The sequence below is a fragment of the Octopus bimaculoides genome, chromosome 4 (genome assembly GCF_046866305.1).
Source record: "Octopus bimaculoides isolate indiv1 chromosome 4, ASM4686630v1, whole genome shotgun sequence".
Classification (NCBI taxonomy): Eukaryota; Metazoa; Mollusca; class Cephalopoda; order Octopoda; family Octopodidae; genus Octopus; species Octopus bimaculoides.
In genome coordinates, this window is record NC_142931.1 from 145,947,241 (window position 1) to 145,971,735 (window position 24,495).

The following is a 24,495-nucleotide window of genomic DNA, read 5'->3' on the forward strand; positions in this document are numbered from 1 at the left end:
ATGATCTTAAAATACGTGATTCGATTTTTTTTGTAAAGGACTCACAACAGAGACACTAGCAAGTATGACACAAAGTTCGCTCGTCACACTTTAAAAGCGAAAACAAAAAGATAAATAATTCTAATAAATTTGGAATAATTACGAAGATATATATATATACACACACATAGATAGATAGATAGATAGATAGACAGGTAAAACTTACTTGGAAATGGATGCGTGGCGTTCGATCATATATAAATAATATATATGCATATATACATACATATATGTACATACCTACATAAGTATATATACATGCATATATAGGTACAGGACGTCAAAAAAACGTGAACAAAATGAGAAACGAGAACATAAAAAACAAAAACATGGAAAACGAACAACGAAAGAAACGAGACAGACAACATAAAGAACAATCCCTTCATCACATATGTGTGTGTGAGAGAGAGAGAGAGAGAGAGAGAGAGAGAGAGAGAGAGAGAGAGAGAGAGAGAGAGAGAGAGAGAGAGAGAGAGAGAGAGAGAGAGAAAGAGAGAAGAGAGAGAGAGAGAGAGAGAGAGAAAGAGAGAGAGAACAGTTATTTTATTCCACACGGGGAGAAATATAGGAAAAATAGAAGTTGAAAATGTACTGAGAGTAGTTAAAATGATTTTTTTATAATTATTATATTTAAAGATTTAACCGGTTTCACAGTTTACGCTGATTTTCAAAAAGTTGAAATAGAAAGACGTGGCTTCTGTCGTAGCTGTCCGGTTTCTGGGTAGTGCTTGAAGCTTGCCCCTTTTTTATAGGGAGTTCATGACTCAAATCGATACGTTTTGAATAGGACCTGATTGGTAGAGGATAGTTGCATGACTGGTCTTAGAAATTTTTATAGGTTCCCCGCTACGTCCGTGTGTTAGTATCAAGTGACAATGTTTGGCGTCGTAAGTTAAGGCTGACACGGTTGACTGAACATGTTTGTAGAGGGACTGAACCCAGGACCATGTGGTTGGGAAAGATGCCTCCTACCACACACCCACGCCAGGAACATTAATCATAACTACCAAACGAAAAATTGGATAAAGTTATATTTTTGACGAATTAGCAAGCGTTACTGAAATTTTCCCCAGTAAGTTCTGGGGATAGGGTTAAGTCGATTACATCAATCCCTCTGTTCAAATGGTACTTATTTTTATTGACCCCGAAAGCATGAAAGGCGAAGTCGACCTCGGAGGAGTTCGAACTTAGAACGTAAAGACGGACGATATATTGCAAACGATTTTACCCAGCGATCTAACGAGTCTCTGCCAGTTCGCTGCCTTTGTCACAATTATAACATTGGTGAACTTATATCATCTCAGCTCAAACATTTCGACAGATGAGTTTACTGAAAGATTGCTCGTTTTTTTGGGGTTTTTTTTTGTTTTTTGTTATCATATTTATCTCAGCTGAGTAGGAACGAATGAGTTATTTTACGATGTTATAAAACTACAGCTGTGTGTTGACTATGTGTTGGGGGTGTTTGAAAATGAAGTCTTTTCTTATGTAGTGACAGGAACTATGTGAGTTGTAGCTTAAAATGTATCCGTTGCATGTCCAAGTGGTCTTTTATTTGTTTGCATTTTGGTTTCGTTGTGTAACTAGTCAGTATATCCAGTGGTCAGTGTATGCAGTGGTCAGTGTAGGTGGCCAGTGTATCGGGTCTGTGCATGTGGTCTCTTATATTCAACATGTTACGATGTTTAGTGCACCGGTTTGTATTCGTCGTTGTTTATTTCTGTTGGCTGAATGTTGGTCTTGTGGTCGTTCTCAGTATATCTCTGTACCGTTTATTAAATGTGATGTTTTGTAGTATTTGATGCTTTATGTTGTAGTTTTTGTTAATAAGGAGGGAAACACTGGATTCGTTGTGGTGGAATCAGATTTTTCGGGTTTCTTGGGGATAAATGTAGACCTGGAATCATTGTGTAGCAGTGCCTGGAGAATTAATGATCGAGATGTGATTGTGATGTCATCTGTATGGTGTAATGAGGTCGGCTGTGTATTTCGTGGAGATGTGGAAATGTCCCGGAAGCAAAAGATTGAAAACAAAATGGGCGAAAGGATGGATCCCGGAAGTATTCCATTCGGGATATTTCAAGCATTTCTTTCGGCTCTTTGCGTTCTGAGTTCAAACCCCACCGAGGTCAACTTTGCCTTTTATGAGTTTGGGATCAATAAAATAGTCAAGTGCTGGGGTCGCTGTAATCACCAGATCCCCTCCCCTCAAAACTGCTTACTTTGGACCTTGCAATAGACTGACGTCCAATTCAGCGAGGAGTTGTGACTTTGGTCACTTCTAAGCCATGGAAATCGGGTAATTGGCACAATGAGTGCAAGGGCTCAAGAAGAAATTTTGTATACACTGTATAAGGAAAACGAAGCAAAAACAAAGATGGTCACGGCTGGAAAGCCTTTTGATCATGGATCCATTTGATCAGAACTGGTCTGAAGCTAAACAACATCCGCAGCATCTTCAGAGAAGATGAGATAAAGTGAGATGTCATCAATGGATCAAATGAAATGAATTGATGAGTTATTTGGTGGAACTGAAGAGAACGATGGAAATGAGAATGGAAAGCGTTGAAATGGAGGAGGCAGAAGTGGAACAACATGGCCTCCAGCGTTGTCCGTGTTTACAGAAAGTGTCGGAGATGCAGACGTGGCTGTGTGATAAGAAGTTTGCTTCGCAACCACATGGTTCCGGGTTCAGTCCCACTGTGTGGGTGACACCTTGGGCAAGTGTCTTCTACTTTAGCCTCGGGCAGACGAAAACCTTTTCAGTGGATTTGGCAGACGGAAACGGAAAGAAGCCCATTGGATGTGTGTACGTTTTGTGCGTGTGTGTGTGTGTGTGTGTGTGTGTTTGTATGTATTTGTCTTCCATCACCATTTGACAACCGGTTTTGGTGTGTTTGCATCCCTGTAACTTAGCAGTTCAGCAAAAGAAACCAACAGAATAAGAAGCAGGCTTAAAAAATAAGTCTCGAGGTCGATTTGTTTGACTAAAAGATTCTTGAAGGCGCTGCCCCAGCATGGCCGCAGTCTAATGACAAACAAATAAAAGATAAAAGCTTATCCCACGGCCATCACCATGGAAAGGCGTCTCCATAGTTTCAGCTGATTTGGGGCAACATCGAGGCCCACATTCTGGAAGCTGCATCTTAATATGTATCTTATAATATATCAAGATGTGTTGATGAGAGAGAGAGGGGGGAGAGAAAGAGCGGGAGGGAAGGGGAGGAGGGGTAGGGAGAGACAGAGGGAGGTGAGAGGAAAGTAAGAGGAGGATATGAGAAAGAGAGAGTAAGAAAGTGGTAATCGACAAGGAGCGTCGATATTCGATATTCGTTATCGATTCTCTCTCTCTCTCTCTTTCTCTCTTTCAACACTGAACTATAGATTGTAGATTGGACAGCAAGGAGGGAGGTAAGAAGTGGAGGATGAGGGGGAAGTTAGAGAGAAATGATTGATTTTTATCTTTTACTTGTTTCGATTAACCCCATGGCAACGGGTTTTTTTTTTATCAGGTAACTAAGTTGCACTGACGGTAATCATCTCGGCTGAGATCAGCAATTAGTGCACGGCATTGCTTCGGTGTATATTTACGTTAACCCCTTTAAACTATGCACTGTTTAAGTAAATTGTCATCACTGAGAAGACCGTAAATTCAACGAACCTGGCGTAGCAGGATGCGATTGTTAATTCCGTGAAGGAGAAGAAGAATTTGCTGAACCTGTACGAATTTGATAGGAAGTCGTAGTGGAAATGGTGGTTGAACCACCTAAACTGCTGCTGCTTTAAAAAAACAGGAAATTTGGTACAGTTTATTAACCCATTACCTCCCATAATTCTATTAACTGGAATTTTTTTTATGAAACTTTGATTTCTAGCATAAAACAGCCTTAGAAACACACTGGAATGATCACAATAACATTTCAAAATAACATTTTAAATAGAAATAAGCAAGATATTGGGTGAAAAATTAGCAAACCTCATTTGAATATCAGAGAAATATACCTAGTAGATATAGCAAAAAGGTTACAAAGCGAACTCCTTCACCACACACCCATACCTCATGTAGCTTTTTTTTTTTTTTTTTTTGACTTGTCTGTCGGAAGGAACATTCCTCATCGCCTCACCGATCCTCTCAGACCTGCCAGATGACTGCAGGAATTGTAGAGAATCAAACATTCTGGTGACGAAAAAAGGAAAAAAAAAACTGGGTGAATTGATTAGGGAGAGGAGGGATATGGGGGGAGGTGAGCAGAATATGATGACGGGAAGAGAGACCGATAATTACGAAATTTGTAATTTTTAAGTGATCTCATATGAGATCACTGGTAGGTAACGGGTTATATTGTTGGAAACAAAAAACAGATGTTAAAAGAAACAGTTGTTAAAACAGAACAAAAACATGAATGTTAGATGTGCTCAAACTGCTTTCCGTGGGCAGCTACACAACGACGTAGATTGTCAAGCTAAGCTGACCTCCAGTTGCCCTTTGGATGACTGCAAGCGGGATATTGTTCTGAGTTTCCACCAACACAGTTTTTAACGATCGTATGTCTATGACTTTTCCCCTCTGTAATTGAAGCTGATGTAACAGTAAAGCCCACATGGTAAAATCCATTACGTTATGGTAGTCAATTTTTTTAGTTAATTGATAAAGTAAAATACGGTAGAATACATGGTAGAATATATGGTAGAATATATGGTAAAATACATGTGTAGAATACATGTGTAAAATATATGGTAAAATACATGTGTAGAATACATGTGTAAAATATATGGTAAAATACATGTGTAAAATACATTATGTAAATCTAAAATTTCCTGTTTTTTTGTGGGGCACTCTGTATTATGGTGATGAAGTCTCGGAACTGAGTTGGAAATATTTACATGAAGAGTCTAAGAAACCTATCAGATTCTTTGAAATCTGTGCGGTGGCCTCTATTATCGATTCCGTTAGTGGTAGCGGATATTTATATCAACCGATACACAAACGGGTACAAAACCGCAGCAGACAGGGCTTTGCGTATATTTTCGTCATCTCATTCAAAGTGAGGATACAGCGCACATAAATTGACGTCAAATGATGTTATGGGGTTAATGAAACGTGGCCATACTGGAGCACTCTATTTGAAGGCTTTTAGTCGAACAAATCGACCTTAGAACATATTTTTCATTTTTTAATCAGATACTTATTCTATCGGTCGCTTTTGCTGAACCGCTATGTTATGGGAATGCAAACAAACCAACACTGGCTGTCAAGCGGAGAAGGGGTCACATACACATGCACAGATACACACACACACACACACACACACACACATGTAACAGGTTTCTACACAGTTTCCGTCTACCGAATTCACTCACAAGCCATTGATTAGTCCAAGGGCTATAGTAACAGACACTCGCCCGAGGTGCTGTGCAGTGGGACTGAACCCAAAACCACGAGATCACAAAGCGAACTCCTTCACCACACATCCATACCTCATGTAGCTTTTTTTTTTTTTTTTACTTATGTCTGTCGGAAGGAACATTCCTCATCGCCTCACCGATCCTCTCAGACCTGCCAGATGACTGCAGGGATTGCAGGGAACCAAACATTCTGGTGAGGAAAAAAGGAAAAAAAAAACTGGGTGAATTGATTAGGGAGAGGAGGGATATGGGGGGGGGGGGAGCAGAATATGATGACGAGAAGAGAGACAAGTGGAATGGGATACAAAACTCGCCAGTTCTGCAGAGCAGAGGCCGTTGTAGTAGCAGTACGGTATAATCCTTTCTAATCTAGGCACAAGGCCTGAAATTTAGGGGGCGTGGTAAGTCGATTACATCGGCACAAGTACTCAACTGGTACTTAATTTATCGATCCCGAAAGGATGAAAGGCAAAGTCGACCTCAACGAAATTTGAACTCAGAACGTAGCGGCTGTAGAAAATAATATGTAGACGTCAGTATGTCTGTGGGTCAGAGACTGAAGCCTGTGAGTGAGTGATTTTATATCAGTCAGTCGGGTGACCCTTTTGGGGTGGATGTCGTCAAGGATGTCTCTGTGTACAGTAACAGCACTGCCCTTAATGTCGAGCGGTGTTGTGACTGTACAATGGACCTTGGCTGCGTTTCGTAGAAGGTCGGTAATTGTTAAAGAGTTGAAGAATATTCTAACATTGAAAAGAAAAGCCATTCTTTCAGGATGGTTCTAAGGATGTGTGCTCGCCTGGAGAAACCCTCGGTGATAATGAGGCCCGACTTTTGGAAAGATTGTGAGTAAAACTGTGACTAGACATCTTGGAGGAATTGAATGGTTACGGTTTTGTTGTGTGGGGGATGTGAAGAGACTTGTCTAAGAGAAAAGTTTCAAACACAAACTTGTTTCTAGTAAATCAAAAATGAAGTATATGAAAATTCCGGTGCATCGAACAATCAGCTAATTGCCATAAGGCTTGGAGTGGTGGGTGGGGACCGTTGTGTTGAATAGTTGTGATAAGGCAGTGGTCGAACGAAGGCGGCAGAGGGCTGGCAAAATCGTTAGCAGGTCGGACAAATTGCATAGTTGCATTTCTTCCGGCATGTTGCGATGTGAGTTCAAATCTCGCCGCAGTCAACTTTACTTTTCAGGGGAGATAAAATAAAGCAGCAGTCAAGTATTGCGATTGGTATAATCGATTTGTCACTCGACCCTCAAAATTACTGGCCTTGGATCTTGCGACGAATCGGCGTCCTATTCAGGGAGATGGGTGTTGTGGTCTCTGTCACTTCTACATCAGGGAAACCGAGTGACCACCGTTATGAGCCCTGAAGCTCAAGAAAATAAGGGATCGGACAACCCCTTATAAGGTGCAGCAACTGTTATGGTCTGGCGTAGAGTGGGTTTGGAGGTGAAAAAGAGATCGCGTGTGTTTAGGGTATTCGTGCATCTGCCAAGGGTGAAGCAAAATGATGGCAGAAGTTTGAAAATGGTAAAAATATTCCACTTCTGCACCAGCGGTATTAGTATGGGGTGAGTGTGGAATCCCAGAGGAGTTGACTGGGTTGTCGTGATCGACGATGATGAGACAGGAGAGAGGTGAAGTGAGGCCTATGTCCTCGATCAGGAGGAGATGTGATCGGAAGGCTTTCGGTGATTGGAAGACTTCCAAGAGCAACGGAGGAAAGAAATGCGTTTGGATGGTGGAGTTGCGAGTCTTGCGAGCTGCATGGTGACCTCATAAGAGCTGGTGGCACGTAAAAAAAAAGCACCCAGTACTCGCTGTAAAGTGGTTGACATTAGGAAGGGCATCCAGCCGTAGAAAACCATACCAGAGCAAAAACTGGAGCGTAGGTCCATCAGATCCTGTCAAACCATCCAACTTGTGCCAGTATGGAACATGGACGGGATCTATTTCAAAACGGGGGCACCAGTTTTCATTTATGTTTTATGTAGTGTTTTTGGTACCGAAAGACTTTCAAACTTCGTATACTTATTTATTTTGTTATAGAACAGAAAAAATTTTTGTATTCGAATTTATTTCATGTAAAAAATTGTTTTATTTCGATAATTTCTACTAATCACTGACGTCTATTCAGTTGAAAACAGTTAGCGCTGTAACGGTGTATATCGTATTAATCCCCTAACCCTAACCCTAACTAGACTGTTAACCCTAACCCTAACTCTAGAATCCGAACTCTAAAATTGTTACACACATAGATACGCACAGCGTAATTTATTATATAAACAATATATGCGTATAAATTACGATTAAACCGGATGAAATATGTCACAGGGAATAACATTTTTATGACCGCCCAGCAGTAACTCTATTTAGCTGAATTGGTTGAAATTACAGAAATACGACAACTTTAACATGGAATAACTTGCGATGTACGTTTTTTTGTTAAGAAGACTAAGAGTAAAAGATGTTTTATATGACACATTCTACCAGTGTCCTAAGTTTCAAAGTGTTTCGTTAATGTTTCGTTAAGAAAATACTGGTGCCCCCGTTTTGAAATAGATCCCAAGGACGTCAAAGGATGATGGTGGTAGCAGTGGTGACGACGGCAACGATGATGTTGATGATGATGATGATGATGATGATGATGATGATGATGATGGTGACGATGACGACGACAACAACGGAGTGAGGGAGACTTTAAATCAGTAGAACTGAAAGACTGGTGTTGCTGACACAGAGGTGGCGCTGCTGAATGGAAGGGAACGCAGAATGGCGTCTTCACTAGTTTTCGAGGTCAGTCTGAGTAATGAGTGATGGACAACGGGTGGGTGGGGTGGGGGTTGAGAAATATGTGCCTTAGAAAGGGAGAGGGTGGGGGCTCATGTGTTACTAAGAAAGAGTGTGGCGTGTAAGGGTCATATGGAGCCTTACAGGAAAGGGAGAATAAACAGCGGGTTTCTTTGTAGGTTTAAGGGAAAGATAAAGGATAATGATGGGTCGAGAGGTCGTGCAAACACCCTGTAAGGGTGTTTAAGGGGTATGTGGATAGTGTTAAACCGAAGCAGTATGTTGTTGAACCCCAGGTCAGCACTGATCGACAAAACCCGTAATCAACGACAATCAAGCCGTGGCCACACCACCTTTCATTTTATACTCCGGACTCGATCATCCAAGTACCTCTTTATAAGATGGTCGGGCATGGTTGGAAGGAAAATGACAGGGGCTGTTGCTGTCGTCGTTGTTTAAGCTCGGCCGGTCCAGCCTTAATCGGGTGGACCTATGATCGAAGAGTTCTAACCATGACCATCCCAACTGTTAAAGAAGGTGTCTGACTACACTGTCTAAGGTGTTCTCTCATTTTTCTAAGGCAGTGTGGTTTAGTTTGAGAGATTTGGCTGCTATTATGTGTTGAATGACCGTATAGAGCAGGGGTCACCAAAGAATGTCCGAGGGAACCCCTGGGGATCGGTGAACAATTACAGGGAGGTCGATGATAGCCAAGGGGTCGAATGGGGGTCGGCGTTCTAAAGACCAGCTCACCCAGATGAACTTCTTGAAATGCTTAGTCAGCGCCATGAAACGTAGGAAAACCTGATAAATGTCCACTGCAGCGAGAAGTCTGCTGTTGCTAACGTTTGAGGCCTGATATCGCAATCTGTCTCGTAATCGAAGATTGAAGGGATGCGGACTGTCAAGTGTTTGCTTATAGAAATTTCTCGAACCTGGAGGAACGAGGTGATTCGAGAGTGAAACTGACCAGCATTCAGCCTGATGTCAATGCCTTGATTCAGGATCGCCATGCCCATCCCTCACATTGATGTTGTCAATTTTAATAAAAGATATTCCAGCAATATGAGGCATTTTTCACATTTTCGAACCGTGAAAACAATTTCATAAAAATCTAAAGTTTAATACTGTAGACTCATACATGTAATTTTAAATGTAAGAAGTGTGACATCTTCAACAGAATTTCTTAATTTGTCATACGTGTATATTTTAGCTAAGATTTTAATTGCCAGCATCAGCACCCGGTACGCATTTAAGATATGGTATGGTAAGGTAGGTCATTAGGGTATTTTAAATGAGGAGGGTAGTTGATGCAGAAGGAGAAGTGGTTAAAGGGGGTCGATGTTCGAGAAGTGGATAAAGGGGGCAGATGGTCGAAATAGCTTGGCGACCCCTGGTACAGAGTTTCCTTGATGAGCTGTTATTTCTAGCTATGTTGGTAAAAGGCGGAAGGAAGGAAGGAAGGTGCGATTTGGAGCAATGTCCAGAGCAATCACCTGATCACTGTTGAGATTGAGTGTTCTTATGGAAAGAGAAGAGAAAAACCAAAGATCATGAATTGTGTTGGCACTCTACATGCTTCCGTTTCTATAAATCGGCCAGTTTTAGACACCTTGCAAGGAGTAAAGAAAAAGGCGACCCCAACTGGTATTGACCTCGAAACACAGAGGGGTCTAATCACATACACTCTACTTACACAGCCAACTGTATAAGAGGAATGTTTTCCTAAATAGACTTTAGTTCATGACTGGGTTAATGGCCATGTTATGTTGAAAACACTGGTTCTCGTCCGATCACTGAAGATGAGCGACGTCGAGCCGAGTTCGTACTCAGATGGGTGACCTCTTGGGGTGACCTTTTGGGGCTGTAAACTTATTGCCCTTGTGGACAATAAAGAAATAAGCTTGCTTCCCAACCACACGGTTCCAAGTTCACTCCCACTGCGTGGCACGTTGGGCACTTGTCTCCTACTGTAGCCTTTGGCCGACCAAAGCCTTGTGAGTAGATTTGGTAGACAAAAACTGAAGCCCGTCGTGTGTGTGTGTGTGTGTGTGTGTGTGTGTGTGTGTGTGTGTCTTTGTATTTGTCCTCCACCTAACTGCTTGACAACCGGTGTTGGTGTATTTACATCCCCATAACTTAGCGGTTCGACAAAAAAAAACGATAGATTAAATACCAGGCTTTAAGAAACGAAGTACTAGGTTCGATTCATTCGACTAAAAATTCTTCAAGGCGGTACTCCAGAACGGCCGCAGTCTAATGACTGAAACAAGTAAAAAAAAAAAGAAATTGATAATTAGAAAAAGGAAATTATAACAGGTTAACATGCAGTTGACGGCCATAAAAAAGTGAAAGTAAATTGTCCTAAAAATAATGAAAATTTCGATAGAAACCGGAAGGGACGATAGTGTCACCGGAAATTTCATAAAAGAACAAAGATGTCTCCCATTATGCTTCATCCAAAGGCATTGACATGGATCATAAATTCTAGTGATGTGTTCAGCATTTCAAAAGTAATGACTGTGGCACACCGTTCAAACTACACCGCAGAGATGTAAGATTAATTTCAGCTTAGATATATATTTATGTCTGGGGAAAATCATTATAAGCCTTATAATTTAACATACTCACCGGTAAAATTTCCACTTATTTCTTATTTTCATTTTCCTAGAATTTTCGTTGCGTCTTGCAGCCTTTTCAATAGTCGGCCCAAGGCTACAGTAGGAGACAGGACTATTGAAAAGGCTGCAAGACGCAACGAAAATTCTAGGAAAATGAAAATAAGTGGAAATTTTACCAGTAAGTGTGTTAAATTATAAGGCATAAAAAGAGAATGACTCTCCCCAGACACAACAGAATATGCTTCAACACACGAACTCACATAAAGAATCTTGCAAACCAAATCCAAAACGAAATATAATTTTATGATTTTCATATTATATTAAATACAAAGGTGGGCACCGTTAATCAAAAAGTTAACTCCGTTAACCGTTAACCGTTAACCAAAAAATTAAATTCGATAAATGTTATCAATTCTTTAAAAATGTGACGGAAGTTATCGATAAACCGTTAACGTTAATTTTTATTATAGAAAAAAAATTAGTTTTTGCTCTAAAACCACCTAAAAAAGCATTTAAAAAGTGTCGGATTACCGTTTTATACGTCACATTGTTTACATAGAATTATGAAATGTCACAGTCATCACTTCCGGTCTGTGTCGCTATTTACTTTCGATATTCTTGCGACAATATGGTGGTGAGTTGGCAGAATCGTTAGCAGACTGGACGAAATGCTTAGCGGTATTTCGCCCGTTGCTACTTTCACAGATCAAATTCTACCGAGGTCGACTTTGCCTTTCATCCTTTCGGGGGTCGATAAATTAAGTACCAGAGAAACACTGGGGTCGTTATAATCGACTGGTCCACCCAACTACAAATTTCAGACCTTGTGCCTATAATAGAAAGGGTTATTTTTAGGACAATTTATTTTCACTTTTTTTTTTATACCTTAATATTAAATGTTCTATTTTTTGTGTCTTGTGATTTTGGGGGACGGAGAAAAGGCTTTCGAAATACTTGAATTTGTACTGGTACTTTTGATTCTCTAAAGAGTGCAAAGTGATTTAACTGTTATTTCTAGCAGCAAACGAACGCGTAGAGGCTTCCTAGCCGAAAGATTTGATTTGATATGTTTTGATGATACGAATTCCGTTTCTATTGAAACGGTGAAATACTAAGTGCACTACTTAAATGCAGAGGTCCCGTAGGGTTAAGGTTAGTTTTTAGGGTTTGTTAGAGTTAGGATGGAGGCGCAATGGCCCAGTGGTTAGGGCAGCGGACTCGCGGTAATAGGATCGCAGTTTCGATTCCCAGACCGGGCGTCGAGTGCTTATTGAGTGAAAACACCTAAAGTTCCACGAGGTTCTGGCAGGGGTCGGTGGCAAACCCTGCTGTACTCTTTCATCACAACTTTCTCTCAGTCTTTCTTCCTGTTTCTGTTGTACCCGTCACAGCCAGTGAGGGTACATGTGTCTGTGGAGTGCTCAGCCACTTGCACGTTAATTACACGAGCAGGCTGTTCCGTGTAACTGACGGAGTTAGGTTAGTTTTCCCTAAAACTGATTAGGGTTAGTTTTTAGGGACCTCTGTATTTAAATAGTGCCATAATAAGTCTCAGTCTGACCACAAACTACCCATCTTTACCATCAACCAGCCATCTTAATACCAAACTAGTCAACTTCACCCTAAACTACCTCATGATATGTTCCCACGCATTACACTTTATACAAGAACTCGGAAGCAAATGCGTGGAGAACAAAAGAAAATAAGGAATCCCTATAGATTGGAACGTAACACTATAATGAGGATTAGGAATTTTGTAGGATTCGGTCGGCTGAGCTGCATTTCCTCGCAACATTCTCTGTAAATGGCCGATAGTGCAGTAAAGGTGGGTACACTGCCTCAACGATAATTTGATTTCAAATCGCCACCTCCTTACTTTTATACTTTTGGAATCGATTTTTAAAATATCGGAAATCAACTGGAGTAAATTCAATTGATAATTTCTTTCTGCAATATTTGAATTTGTGTTAGTGAAAAAATGTTGGCCTGGCATCTCGGAATAAACAGGTTAGTATTTTGTCAATGATTAGATTATGGTTAATTAAAAGATTAGCTTGTAATTAGTCAGAAATTGGTTTTGTGCTTAGTCAAGTATTGGTGTATGCCTTGTCAAGGTTTAGCCTATACCTTCTCAAGACTTGGCATGTGTTTAGTCAAATGTTGATATGCGCCTAGACAAAACCAGGCGTTATCTAGCAATGCTGCTTCTTGGAAGTAAGTGTTAATTCAGGTAATAAGGAACAAGAAAATCTTCAAACGTCGTATGAGATAACGAGAATGGGAACAGTCATTAGGGGGAGAAAATCAACACTCGCATCTTTCTTCAGATCATCGAACCTAGTGATAGAAAGATATCCTCAGACCCAAGACATGACCCGAATGCTTGCAACAGTATGAACTCAATAAAAGCAAGTGAGGGCCGATGGCATTAAATCGTGCCGGGCTAAGGCCGCCACCCATATTAGCAAAAGAAAAGACAATCCATTATCTGTGTGTGTATGTATGTATATATATATATATATATATATATATATATACACATGTATCCCATCTAATAGAATTTTATTTTGAATTGAAGGATGTTTAGTAAGAATTGATGGAAGATGTCAATAAGTAAATATAGCTGCACAAGAGAACCTGTGCCAGCAAGAATGTCAGGCGGAAGCCTACAACTTTAATGCCATTGACCATTTTTTTCAAATGCTGTTAGTTAGTACGGGAAGATTTAAATTCGCAAATAAACGAATGTTCCACGCTTTTCTTCGAATTCCAACAATACTTATCCAACCATTTAAAGCCCCAAGCTTTTTTGATTTGATTACATCGTGTTTTTCTGAGAGTGTCAGGTCGGCCGGGGAAATAATTGGTATAAACAACAGCTTCGTTTGTACTTGCCCATTTCCACAGGCCATCATTATCCAGAAAGGTCGGTGACAACCATACAGTATTAGGGGTCCCTATGGTAACCAGAAAGTTCTCCAACATAAGTTCCTTTTGAAGATCTTTAACCGTGACTAGATTAGCTCCAAGACGCTTGCAGGTCTCTATGGCTCTTTTGTTCGACTGTTTCACAGGAATGTATTTAAAACAATAACCACCAATTTCTTTGGCAAATGCCGGGCATATCTGGCTGTGCATTGAAGAGTTTTTCCAGTGTGAAGGCAGGGTATTTTCACTCATAGCATTGCTAGGGTTCTCGTTGATCATCCTTATGTGTATTGTCACATTAACTGGATTTCTGTTTTCGTGTGTGGATAAAGGAAGTTCACATATGGTCCCATAACGGTTATTAGAATTACAAGAAACTAGCGACAATTTAAAATTATTGCTGGGATCCAAAACTAAACAATTTTCGTCGTATTTTCGCGACAAGTCCTTTGAATTGAACGGCATAATCATATGTGCTTTAAATTCTTTCGGGTTCAACGAAGCAATGCTGTCTTTTGACAGCCAGAGCGGGATATTGAGATCAGAGTATATTGCCAAAAATATTTTCATATCAGTCCATTCTTCTAATGAAAACAGGCTAGCAACTCGTGCGTCAATATTTTGGCAATCCGATACCGCTCCTTTCCAAGAAACACGCCTCGGCATGTAATGTAAACAGCGACGAACAGATTTAAACCAATTCTCTGGGCAAAATTTCACAGGTTTGACATTCGGTTTGGCAGTAGCAGAAAATGAAGGTTTCAAGAAAGCATGATAATTGCTGGAGGAGGCCGCTTCCTTTTTGGCTCCTTGATTTTTAAAAGTAACTTCTGGTGGGTTAATCATATCCATTCGGACGATGGTGTGAGGAATATTCCCGTTTTTTTTTTTGCTTTGCAATTCAATAAAATTGGGGCTACTACGGTTAATGTTTATGTGGAAAGTGTTCGAAGGTTTTGCTGTACTTGAAGGCACATTGCCCTTGGCACCTAGTCTATTATTTCTAAATAGGTTCTGCGCTCTTTTAATTTCCGACTTAAATCTTTCTTCCTCGTTGCAGCTGGTACAATTTATACGTACTGCCTTCATGTCAGTTACTTTGTCTTTAAGTCGAGCAATTTGATTTTCATGAGAATTCCGACTGTCTTCGACACTTTTGAGTCTTAACTTAATTTTCTCTTGCTCTGTTTCTAGATTTTTCATTTTGGAATGAGTATTAAGGTCCTTTAATCCATCGAGTTCCTTCTTAAAAGATTTTAGAGTCGATCGAAGATCTCCAATTTCTCTCACGGAATCTTTGTAAGCTTCAGACAGTGACACCATTTTATCTGAACATGTTTTGAACTTTAAACTTTGTTGTGTTAACATATTTCCAAACTCTCGTTGTGTGTTCTTCAGCTCGCTCAAACTCTGACGGGAATAATTTAGTCTGCTCTCAATGGTTTTTAATTTTAAGCCTGTGTCAGACACATGGGATTCATTTTGTGGATGGAAATGGTTCTTACCTGGTGTCATTACTTCAGAGAAATTGCTATTCATTTCAGTAATCGCGGATTTAACTTCTTCCATTTCTTCCTTCAGTTCATCCACAGTTAAAACAAGGCCTTGCAGTTCTGGGTTGTCCTCCGTTGGCGTCCATGATGTTACCGTATTCTCGTCACCTTTTGTTTCCTGTTCGTGTACGTCACCATTACAAGATGGTTTGCATTCTTCTTTTCTATTAAGGATCAACATTCTTAAATTCTCGGCGGATTTCTTTAAATTCTTCACCTGAAGCGACAAAGATGTTAGTTCGCTTGATGAATCTTTTACTTCCAGGGAGATAATGTCAAACAGGTTCTTCATGCCAGCCAGCTGCCTCAGAAACTGGTGTATTTGGGCCTTCACCGTAGCAAAGTCCGCCTTTCCTTGATTTTCTTTAAATTCCAATTCTTTTACTTTACGGTCAAGAGCAGCGACGGAAAGTTCTTGACGCATAACCGTTTCTTTAAATTGTTTCCCTGTCATCAGAAGAGACTTCGATTCTTTGTTTGCTTTCACTTTCAGCTCTGCAATGCTATCACTTATTTCATCTAGATAGGAATATTTTCTGTACAGTTTATCGATCGACTCCTTTAAGTTCGATATTTCCTTAAACAATGCTCTTTCTATAGACTTGCTGGTGTATTTCTTGATCACCTCCATGTCATCGCCGGATATTAAACAAATGCCATTATTGTCAACGTATTTATAATATTTACACTCAAACTCTGTCTCCGACCGACAAGCATCGGAACATGCCCTTCGGGTGAGACCAAATTTCTTTTTAAGTTTCGGATCAGCTTGGATCGAAGAAGTCAAGTAAGGAAATACGATATGTACAAAAACGGATTCATAGATGAGGCAGAGAAGCAAAACCCTCTGACTGTGAGAGAAATACATACGTTACAGAATGTATATTGATTACCACAATATTGTAAAGGCATTCACTTAGTTAAATCGTTGCCAGAGGAGAAATTTAAACTTGACACACAAAACGCTACTTGCTGTGACGTCATCTCAATCTAAACACTTTCATAGGAAAGAGTGTTTTTGTTTGTTTATTTTAGTTAATAGCGGAGCGTTGGAGAGAGAGTTGCTTCCGTCGTTGGACAGATGTAGAGGAAAAATTATGGCGTGTGTGTGTGTGTCCCCTTCAGCCAGTTTGGCTAGACCGATGAGACAGTAAAAGGCCTGACGGTATGACAACTTCCCCGTTTCGTGAGGGCAGGCCTCTCATCTGGTATTTCATATACTGTGACACCTTCTTCGCAGCTCGTCAAGCCGAGAAAGGGCAAACTGTCCAAGTATCGGCCGTTCTCTGACAAGTTTAAGGTCGGGCCTGTGGCAATGGAGACGTCCGGCGTTGTCGGACGTCTGTCCCACAGAACAATATCAGGTCTGTTATGTTTGCACCGAATTAAGGTTTTCATTGATATGTTCCACCAGTATCCCTTGTTCATAAAGGTGTGGATACCTGCTGGTTCTGACATGCTTTTGATGTCAGGGTAATCCTTCCCGCCGATAACATTCTATATAGAATTTGCAACTGTTTGTTCTTTTTTTAATTCAATTCCTCTTTGATTTAGGTGACCGGTGAACCTTTACCGGCCACCTACTTGGTAGCAAGGATGTGAATCTGCATCCTCTCCCCATGATCCCAGTTTCAGCCATACTCTTCTCCAGACGGGTTGGTATGTACCCCGTTGTTCTAATTATCTATATGTATGTATGTATGTATGTATGTATGTATGTATGTATGTATGCATGCATATTTGAGAGACGGTAGCTATGATGTAATACATTTGTCAGTAGTCTTGATCTGCTAAGACTTCGATAACTATGAAAAAAGCTACTTCAATGAGAAGGAATCTGCATCGTTGAATGAGTGCTAGAAATAGCAGCCAAATCATCTTCAACTCTCACTTCACCGTTTTAGGTAGAAAGATATAAAAAAAAAGTTCAGCGCAGAATTGAATACTGTAATCCTAGATACACCACACCTGAAAAATAAATGACGAGATGGTCACAACTAGAACGCCTGTCACCATATCGATAACTACCTCTACGCAGGGTCAAAATCGTTTACAAGCACGAATTAAGTCATATCGGACATGACTCAAACTATGGCGGCTTTCAAAGAATCTTTGGTGCTATGGAGGTGTTCACTGACATTTTCCTCAATGCTGCTCTATGTATAGTAGTCCAGTGGATTGAGATCTGGAGAATTAGGGGGCCATATGTTGGGGGGTGATGTGATCATGCAAATTGTCGGCCATCCTTTCTTGAGCTTTGTGTGATGGTGCAGAATCCTGTTGAAAGACATAAGGCCTTCCATTGCATACACTATTGAGCTAAGGCTTAATAACTTGATCCAGACCCTCAATATACACAGCAGCATTCACCCTTAGGCCTCGTGGGAAAAAAAGTGAGGAGTCATCACATGTCCTTCATTGCTAACAACACCCAAAACCACGACACTTGCAGGAAATTTTGTGTGCATTACTCTTGGAACCTCACAAGGGTCTGCAACATAGCCATCTGTCATTCCTTCAAGTTTTCTGGTCTTGGTCAAGGTTTTTCTCATCTGAGAAAGACCAAATCACACCATCTTCTGGTGGATTTTTAAGTTTGTTCAGAAGTCTTTTGGATCTGATTAAACGGTTTTCTTTTGTTTTTTCCTGATATGAATCGACCTCTCCTCATCACATAAGACTTGTATCTCTCGTCTTCCTGCACAACATTTCTGATAGATTTTTCTGACACACGAACTTTTTTGGGGTGATTGACCTTATTGATTTTCTTGGATTGTCTTCAGTGTTTTGTTTAACTTCCTGAATAAATTCAGGTGCCTTGATAGAATCAGAGCGTTTAGAATGTTGTTTTACATTTCGATACAGGTAATACACTTCCATCTTCTTTCTCTAACTCACACTGAATCTTGAGGACAAAAGATCTTGCAGAAATTTCTAAATCACCATGCTAAGCCTTCAAGGCCACAATCACGTCATGGCTTTTCAGTTCATTAGGAAGCATAGAGCCTGTCATTGTTCTTTTCTGAAATAGAAGTTCAATAAAAAAATTAGTCAAATAAAATAATGACCAAAAATGCACGTGTCCTCAAATACCATCCACACCCTGTACCTGTGCTTACACACACACAGACACAGAAATAAATTGGAAGATAGAAAAATATGCGCCAAGTCGATATATGCAAGGTGATCTACGTGTGTTGTTCTTTGGGTGTGTGTGTGTGGTTTTACAGATGCATAAATGTAAATGTGACAGAAGTGTGTGTGTATTGACACTCATAAACATGTATACAAAATGAGCGCTAGGCAATAAGGGAGCCTCTAATGGTCGTCCAGCCTGCAAAAAATAGCAGCCAATTCTTCCTCAAAATCCCAATGTGTTAAAAAGCAGGGAAATATATTGGACAATATAACCTTCAATATACAAAAAGTATGGATGGCCACAGCTGGAACACCTCTGATGATATCAGAGATGACATCAACAACAACAGTGCCATCAGGTTGGGTTGGCAGGGGTCAGTTTTTTGCAGTACTTTCATCTGTTGTTGGCAGTTTTATACTGAGTGGCATGTCAATTCCCGGTGACAGAGAGATTTGTCTTTTTCACCTGAAGAGAAATAAAGAACAAAAACAGAATGTTCTGTTGCAAAGCCAGATCAAGTATTTCTTTTATATTGTGTATCATAAATTAACTCTTTCAGTCTGTTCTTTCATTGCAGCCCGAAATAATAACTGGTACTCTGCCGATTATGGCAACAAGTGCTCCAATTGATCTGATCAATGAAAGAGGCTGCTTGTGAAATTAACGTGCAAGTGGCTGAGCACTCCACAGACATGTGTACTCTTAACGTGGTTCTCGGGGAGATTCAGCATGACACAGAGTGTGACAAGGCTGGCCCCTTTGAATTACAGGTACAACAGAAACAGGAAGAAAGAGTACAGCAAGAGTACTGAAAGAAACCAGTCGTATATATGTCATATATATATGTGTTTGTCCCCCCCCCAACTTTGTCTGACAACCAATGCTGGTATGTTTCTGCCCCCGTAACTTAGCGGTTCGGCAAAGTAGACCGATAGAATAAGTACTAGGCTTACAAAGAATAAGTCCTGGGGTCAATTTGCTCGACTAAAGGCAGTGCTCCAGCATGGCCGCAGTCAAATGACTGAAACAAGTAAAAGAATATTTGTATGAAAAGAAAGTTGGATACAAAGCTGGTGTCTATATGTATCAGTGAGTATACAGAAAAGAAGTATTTTAAGGTGTGTGTGTGTGCACGCACACACTAATACATAAATGTATGTACAAATAAAGCAGAAAATTGTATTCAGAGAGTAAAGCCGTACTCACAGTAAGCACTCTCACAAGGAATTGGCTATCAGTTCACAGAGTAATTAAATTACAAAGTAGTTTAACTTCATCCATGCAATCAGAACTCCAGGTTCATACAAATAATATTTTCACGAGTTGCAAGTAATAATCATGAAATCAGAACATGTATATATGTATGGACGTCTGTGATTATGGGGCTGTATATAATGCACGGACAATTGAGGCGCATGTGCACATATGCATGCAAACAGAGAAAATAAGAAACTAAATGTATATGAAGTTGGCCAATATATTTTATTGCAATTTAATTTGTCATATCTTTAAAATCCATCGTCAGTTTATCAGAAATGGAATGGAACATGGTTAAGAAGCAACGCCAGCCTGACAGCTAGAAGAGCTCCTCTCACATACAGAACATATAGACGGACGGACAGACAGACAGACACAGACCAGAGAACAAGGGGCTTGGAGAGAAGACAGACAGACAGACAGACAGCTAGCAATAGCCATCACAGGATACAGTGTGAAGATAAAATCAGACATTTTGCTATCAAATATAAGCTGCAGAGTTTCACTCCAGAGAAGGAACTGTACTAGTGGAAGAAGTGTGTGTGTGTGTGTGTGTGTGTGTGTGTGTGTGTGTGTGGTGTTTGTTAGAGCTGAGAGATGTCTTGCCATTGAAGCAGTCCTAGTCGTAGTAGCACAGAAGGAATGCGCACGCACACAAGCTACAGTCAGTGTCTGAGTTCACCAGATTCCAAACTGCGAGAAGCAGAAGCTTCATTACAGCATGAGGGTGGGGGAGGGGAGGGGGGATTAATTAAAAACAACAACAATAATAATTAAAATAATAATAATAATGGTTAATTTTCGTCACAAAGCCAGCATTTTTGAAGGGAGCGGGAGGTCATTTCATACCATCGACCCCCCCCCACCACCACCACCACTGGTTCCTTATTTCATCAATCCCAGAAGGGATGACCAGGCAAAGTTGACCATGACAGGATTTGAGCTCAGAATGTAATAAACCTTAATAATAATAATAATAATAATAATATTGCTGATGACTATGATGATGATGATGAAAGTGTTTAGGGGTGGGGGGCAGTAGAGGAGTCAGTCCACAGATAGAAGTCTGTGGTATTGTTAAGGGATTGGTAAACTCAAGATGAAGACCCATTAAAAACTAAATTTATTATTATTTTTATTATTAAGCACACAGCAACAATAGTCACTGCTGCTGCTGCTGTTGTTACTGTTTTAAATTAAAACGTAAAAATGTACAAAAGAATGGAGCACCCAGTCTATTGGGCTTCATTACTGAAATAGTTTCCATTTCAATTATTAATATTATTATTATTGTAATTATTAACAAAGTGCTCCCAAGGAATGATGGCGTAAGACAGCATATCAAGAAAGCTACACATGAAAATTTTGCAGATTTAAAAAGAAAAAACATCTCAACATGCTACAGTAGCAGGTTCAAATAACAGTGGAAGTGGCAAATGAGATGATTTACCCTTTTTTTTTTTTTAAATAAATATGGAAGGCTATGGCAGAATCTTTTAAAAAAAATGAAATGGAAATGAAATGAAATGGAAATGAAATGAAATGGAAATGAAATGAAATGAAAGACTTTCCTCGAAAAAGGGAGAGAAAAAATGAAATGCAAAATAATGAGCAAATAAAGAACACTAAGAAAAGAACTGTAGAAGCAGCAAGATGCAACTATATATGATAGGAGAGGATATGCTCTTAGGCAAGAGAAGGGTTCTTGCATGAAGAGATGTGTCATCATACACCAGAAGTTATATCTTCATACAATAGAGAGTGTTACTACAAGTCCATCAGACAAGTGAGGAGGTTTAATGAAATCTTTGGTTAATACAATGGAGGGGGAGTCAGGATTTTTTTTCAATAGATGTCAGTTTAGTCCAAGTTTATGTCAGATATTATCAATGGCTTGATCTAACATAGGGAGAGAAAGAGAGGCGGGGACAACTACAAGACTCAATTTAAAGAACTGCTACTCTTTTCTTGCGATTCTAATACTTTCGGTCATTGGACTGTGGCCATGTCACAGCACTGCCTTCCATTGAGGATTTCATAACATAAAACACTGCCATTTATTCCCAGAAATTTAAGGGTCATGCATGCATGTATGTTTGTGTGTGTAATGTTTGTTTTTATGTCAGCTTATAATAAAAACAATTTCATTATTAAACTGAAGGATCATTCAGTATATAATTGTTATATTTTAACAAGAAGAGGTGGGCGACAGTGACTTCAAAGTTTCAACCTGCTTGCCCTCATCAGGCAGTCCGACAAAGGTGAGCAGACTGCAAAGTCACTATCACTCCTCTTCTTGTACAAGTACAATAAATATGTTTGTGTGTGTGTGTGTGTGATACACATAAAGAAATGAAGTGCAATTTTATGTTTGAAGTTCCAATGAAGCTATAGAGCATTCAACTACGAGTGCCTTATATTCAACTGTAGCAGAAACAACTGTAAGCTAATGAAATTCATGACAATTTCTTATTCCCTTGTCATTTTTAACTCATTACTGCTCTGTACTCGACTGACATCTTGAAGCATATGGGTATTGAGTCCTAACACCAGGATATCATTATGCTGTAGCAAAATAATAATAATTACATATATATATATATATATATATATATATATATATTATATATACACACACACACACACACAAATACAAAAATTGTCCCTCTTCCTATTTTGCTTTCATGTCTGTTTATAAAAGTGGATTTGTATGATGACAGACTTAAGTCAAACTGAGACTGCCAGGGCAAGAGACAGAGAAAGCAAAAGAGATGATGATGATGATGAAGTTCTGCAGGAAGTGGAGGGGGAGGGGGGAATACATGGAGATGATGAATTGGTGATTGTGGTCACATGGTCGTTTGAACATTTGTCAAGTCAAACTGACCACTTCTAGAAAAGACGGAAAAGAAAAAAAAAGAAAAAATATGTATATATATTTACAGAAATTTACATAAATAAGCTGAATTTATAATTTAATTTTAAACGAAAAGAAATGAAAATAAAAACAACAAATTGATAAGAAGTGAGAAATTACAAAAGTTAATTAAGAACAGCTATATTTATAATATAAACGAGACAACAACAACAACAAGTTCAATGACAGTATCACAATTACAGGAGGAGAAAAAAAAAAACCATTCGAAGCAGAAAACATTAGGGTCTCTGTTTAAAAGTAGTTGAAGCTATGTACATATCGACAGAATTAGGGACCAGAGAAAGAAAGCGAGAGAAAGAGAGAGAGAGAGAGAGAGAGAGAGAGAGAAAGAGAGAGAAAGTTACCTTCCTTGGGAGGCAAGGTGAAGAAAGGAACTAAGAAAATTAGTTGTATTACTGTTGTTGTTGCTATTGTTGTTGTTTTTAAAATATTAAAATAATCGACAATATCAAGGAAGAAGAAAGAGTCAACAGCCCCTCCCCTCTTCCCATTTTGAAATTTTTTTTTTTTTTTTTTTTTTTCTTTTAATGAATATTTAAATTTTCTCTAATCCTTCAGAACTGACGTTATTATTATTCCTACACCATAAACACAGACGGACAGTATCCACAAACGGTCGTTAAAAGTCTATTGACTTCTTTTTTTCTTTTTTTTCTTATTTGGAGTTTTGAAATTGACATATTTCAAGTATATAAACATTAACTAGCTTTTTTTTTTTTTCTTTTTTCTGGTGAGAGAAGTTAGGGGAGAAGAATTAAAGCCCCCTACTCCCTCTAAATCAGAAGAAACATGGAAAGAGAGAGGGAGAAACAGACAGACAGACAGACGGACAGACGGACAGACAGACAGACACAAGTCAATGGTGCCTGCTTGAAGCAGTGCGGATATCAAAAAATTGATAAAGTTTCTTCTAACAACTCATATTAGCATTTGGAAAAAAAAAAAAAAAAAAAATGTTTAAAATGTATGTGAAAGGGGAGGGGCGACATTTGTTAACGAGCCGATTTAGCTCAGTGGTAAATGTCGACAGTGTGTGGCAGCTAAATTTAATAGCCTTCAGATCCCCCCCCCCTCCTCCTCCTCCCTCAGAGACAACCTCCACCAAAAGCCGACAGCACAGCTGACCATTCTCAGATGCTCACGTATTAGTCCCAAGTCCCTAATACTTCAGCACTTGCCGTTATAAATACAAAGAGGTTGGTTATAGAGAGAGGGAGAGAGATAGGTCAGCACTGAGAAAGGCTCCCCTCTGCTTGGTATCATTATCGTCGGCCCGTAGGCGTCCGGGAACTTTTCCACAAACTGCCATTGATAACGATAGCATCAATAGACACAGATAAATGCTTCGTAGATGTCACTTCAGCAAAACTTTTACCACCAGAGTTGTACCTGGAACAACCGAATACAAAAAGAAATTGTTAATTAGAGAAACTAACAGGTTCAAAAATTTAAGCAGAGCAATTATAAGCTTAGTTTAACGAATATATCATAACCAACACTACTAAACAATCACCATCAAGCGACTGAACACATCAAACAAATAATCACCATCAAACGTTCAAGATATTATTCAACAATCATTAAAGAATTGCCATCAGGCATGGCTGGGTGGTAAGAAGTTTGATTCCAAACTACACAGTTCTGGGTTCAGTCCCACAGCATGGAACGCTGGGCAAGTGTTTTCCTTTAACAGCCTCAGGTTGACCAAAGCCTTGCGAGTGGATTTGGTAGAGAGAAACTGAAAGAAGCCCGTCGTCTATATATAGACAGATATATTCTACAAGTGTGACTGAGTCTGTATTTGTACCCATCA

At 39.6% G+C, this 24,495-nt stretch overlaps 2 protein-coding genes across 24 annotated transcripts in view; both read right to left on the reverse strand.

Moving 5' to 3' along the window:
• Nucleotides 1–13,433: 13,433 nt before the first annotated feature.
• Nucleotides 13,434–18,378, reverse strand: LOC106869996 (uncharacterized). Its single transcript, XM_014915950.3, has one exon. The coding sequence runs from the start codon at nucleotides 16,214–16,216 to the stop codon at nucleotides 13,574–13,576; it is 2,643 nt and encodes an 880-aa protein (XP_014771436.2). The 5' UTR covers nucleotides 16,217–18,378; the 3' UTR covers nucleotides 13,434–13,573.
• Nucleotides 18,379–23,172: 4,794 nt separating this feature from the next.
• LOC106869997 (uncharacterized) overlaps nucleotides 23,173–24,495 on the reverse strand; it is a 178,119-nt gene continuing 176,796 nt past the window's right edge. For all 23 annotated transcript variants that reach the window (XM_089351683.1, XM_089351678.1, XM_089351682.1 and 20 more), the window contains one exon: nucleotides 23,173–24,071. In XM_089351683.1, coding sequence (XP_089207809.1) covers nucleotides 23,945–24,071 — 127 coding nt within the window. In that variant the 3' untranslated portion in view covers nucleotides 23,173–23,944. The remainder of the gene's footprint in view (nucleotides 24,072–24,495) is intronic.

Coding starts and splice junctions, on each gene's coding strand:
- LOC106869996 (XM_014915950.3), bottom strand. CDS start 16,216: ATGTATTTCTCTCACAGTCAGAGGGTTTTGCTTCTCTGCCTCATCTAT.